A 2,952-nucleotide genomic window follows, 5' to 3' on the forward strand; every position below is an offset into this window, starting at 1 on the left:
AGCCTGGAAAAGCAAAATCTCAATTCCTTGGGGTGAGGGGGATCCCAGCGGGAGGAGGATAGAGCAAAAAAACCCTTAAAATGGGTTTTCCAGCCGCTCACGGTGCTGGCGGCAGCGGGCTGGAAGGGAACGAGGTGCGCCGCAGCCCTGCCAGCGGCTGGCAAGGGAAAACGCGAAACACACCCTGGGGCAGGCAGCACAGCCGGGAATTTCTTGCAGACTATTTCCCTGCGCGCGAGCAACACCCCGGGAAGCTCGTTCACACTTCAGCGGAGAGATCTTCCCCACGCCAGAGGCACCAGGCATTCGGGAGGGCTGATGCGGCGGGGGAGAGCTGAGCAGCAAAGCGTGCAGAGCTCTTAGCAGTGTAGAAAGAAGTGGAAATCAGCCCGGTTTTACCTGCTTCGGGACTTGCCTTCCAGTGCCCAGAAGTCCTAAAGCCACCACAGGTCCCGCTGACGTAGGCCAGCGTGGAAAAATATATATATTCACCCGGGACACCCTTCAAATCTGGGGGAAATCGGGCTTAAGAGACGCTATTTAGGCAACGGTTGTTGCTGTGAGCATCACAATGTATATTCCCCGGGGAACGTTTGAGTCCCGGGATGGCCGGTCATGGGACGGGAAGGGGCATGGCCACCCAGGCGGGCGCGGGTGGCGGGGCAGGAGTGCTCTGCGGAGGTTATCACCTACTGCAAATCTAATCTCTGCTTATCACATATCTCCGACGACTTCCTACGAACACCAGAAACCAACTTTCTTCTCTTATTTTCCCGTGCACAAGTTCCATTTTTCTGCTTCCTAAAATGATAACGGAGGCATTAAATACAATATTGACCCAGCTCGCTCAGCTTCCCTTCAGTCCACTCCATCAACAGCATTTATGGTCCTTGATCTCATTAATTGCTCGGGGTGCTTTCCTGTGCAGAGTGTGCTGCAGGCACGAACCGCGGCGGACCTCCACGTAGAATAACAGCCAAAGGCACCCTAAAAAGACAGGGAAAAGCCCCCATAATTTTTTTTTTCCCCCCAGAATCTTATACATTATGACTGAACATTAAGTCTTTAAAACTTTTAATTTTGCTGGTGGTTCTCATCAAGAGAATAGGAAACAGGACACAGCGGCGGAGCGGTCATGCCAGTCCATCCCTCCATTCCCACCAGGAACACCGCAAATCAAGACCAGCCGTCCTCATGGTTTTAATCACTCTCCTCTTTATTAGGAGTTGGGCAAGTCACCCCTGGCGCTGTCACACTCGGAATACCCAGAAATTTTCATTAAGGGAATTCCTAAAAATATTTGAAGCGTCTTTTTTTTTTTTTTTTCTTTCCCAGAATGGATCGCAGAACAGATATTTTTGAGAAGCCAAGCAAGGTATTTATAGTAAAAGGCCAAGCTGGCATGGAAGATTGGAAGGTTTAAATGTAGAAGGGCTGTGTCGATGGGTTGGGACCCCCCTTGCAGGATGGATGTGGGGAGTCCTGGCAAAGGAAGGCAGCGAGGCCACGCTTTAGAAACACGGTGTATGAGTTTGGGATGAAAAAAGGGACACGGTCACGGTCTTTCAGTATTAAAAAGGCTGTTGGAGAGGGACAGCGTTAAATTGGTCTGCGGCTCGACTGAATCCAATCGAGCAATTGGCTGCTTTTGCAACATTCAGATCGGGCAGCAGGGGAAACCCAAAACCGCTCCAGCTCCGGGGATGGAGGCGGCGGGGCCGGGCAGCCTCCGGCACTGCTGGATTTCCCCCCTCCCTTGGGGGTGGGGGATTAAGAAAAATGCCAGACAGACATCTGCCAAGGACAGGCTGGACCAGGAAAGTCCAAACAGGGCAAGGGGCATCCGCAGCCCTGGGGGCAGCTCAGCCTCCGGCCGCTCTCCCCGTCCCACGGGGTGACAGCCGGGCTCGGCAGCACACCCACCCCCCAGGACCCGTCCCTCCCTCCTCGGGGCAGCCTCGCAGGCCGCATCGGTCCCCAGCTTCACTGCAAAACAGAAGACGAGGTGGCCTCTCCCCATCTCATCCTGCTCTGGCTTTCCAAGGTCTGTGTTGGCACCATCCCTGTGGTGCCCTGCCGGAGGAGAGCCCGGGTACCGTGCTGCTGGAGAGAGGGATGGGGCTTGCTGCTGCTACGGGTGGTGGAAAAGTGGCCGCGATCCACTGGGGAATGGGGGAACAGGACAGAGCAAGACACTGTCGTCAATTGAGCGGCTTGCCCAGAGGTATACATGGAGCCGGCAGCCAAGGGGAGGGTCTGTGAGTCCTGACCCCCCCCGCTCCAACCCTCGAGCCCACGGCCGAGGCCGGTGCTGGCTGCTTGCTGCCCCTAGAGATGAACCCCCCCGTGGGCATTTGGCAAAGGGAATACGGAGTTTTCCAAGCCTGGGCCAACGCCTGCCTTCAAGCAGCCGGCTGCTTATCTGTTCATCCATCTGCTTCTGCTGGTGCCACCTGCGTGGTCGGGGAGCGGGTAGGTGGGAGCTGGAGAGCCGAGCCAGGAGCTCTCCCTGCTCCCCAGCTGCTGCTCCTTCTGCCTCTGCTCCTGCCGGGCCAGCAAGCGCTGCAGCTCCTCCTGGTCCTTGAAAGGGTTCCTGCCGTAGTTGCGGTGGATCCAGGCGCGGTACTGCCAGGACAAAGCCAAAAGAGGTTGTCAGGGCCACTGGGGGCCGAGACACCCCCAGTTGGAGAGCCGGGGCTTGCAACAGCCCCGGTGGAAAGCAGCAAGCCGAGCGGGGGCAATGCCCGCTGCATCCCAGCCGCAGCCTCAGACGAGGCCGGGGGATCCCCAGCCACAGCCAGCAAGCAGAAAGGTCACAGTTTCGCAGGAGCTCGCAGGCCACGTGACACGACCGCGTCGTACGAGGGATGCGACGGTTCCCTCGACCGAGTGCTCCCCGCATCCCCAGCCCGGCACAGACGGACCCGGAGAACTGGCAGCGTCCTCAGCTTC

At 57.4% G+C, this 2,952-nt stretch overlaps 1 protein-coding gene across 1 annotated transcript in view; it reads right to left on the minus strand.

The window, feature by feature from the left end:
- Positions 1-2,291: 2,291 nt before the first annotated feature.
- The window catches only part of LOC103923900 (dual specificity protein phosphatase 22-A-like), a 14,384-nt gene continuing 13,723 nt past the window's right edge, over positions 2,292-2,952 (minus strand). Inside the window, exon 5 of the mRNA XM_009332336.1 lies at positions 2,292-2,625. Coding sequence (XP_009330611.1) covers positions 2,419-2,625 — 207 coding nt within the window. The 3' untranslated portion in view covers positions 2,292-2,418. The remainder of the gene's footprint in view (positions 2,626-2,952) is intronic.

Source organism: Pygoscelis adeliae, unplaced genomic scaffold (assembly GCF_000699105.1).
Source record: "Pygoscelis adeliae isolate BGI_AS28 unplaced genomic scaffold, ASM69910v1 Scaffold18, whole genome shotgun sequence".
Lineage (NCBI taxonomy): Eukaryota > Metazoa > Chordata > Aves > Sphenisciformes > Spheniscidae > Pygoscelis > Pygoscelis adeliae.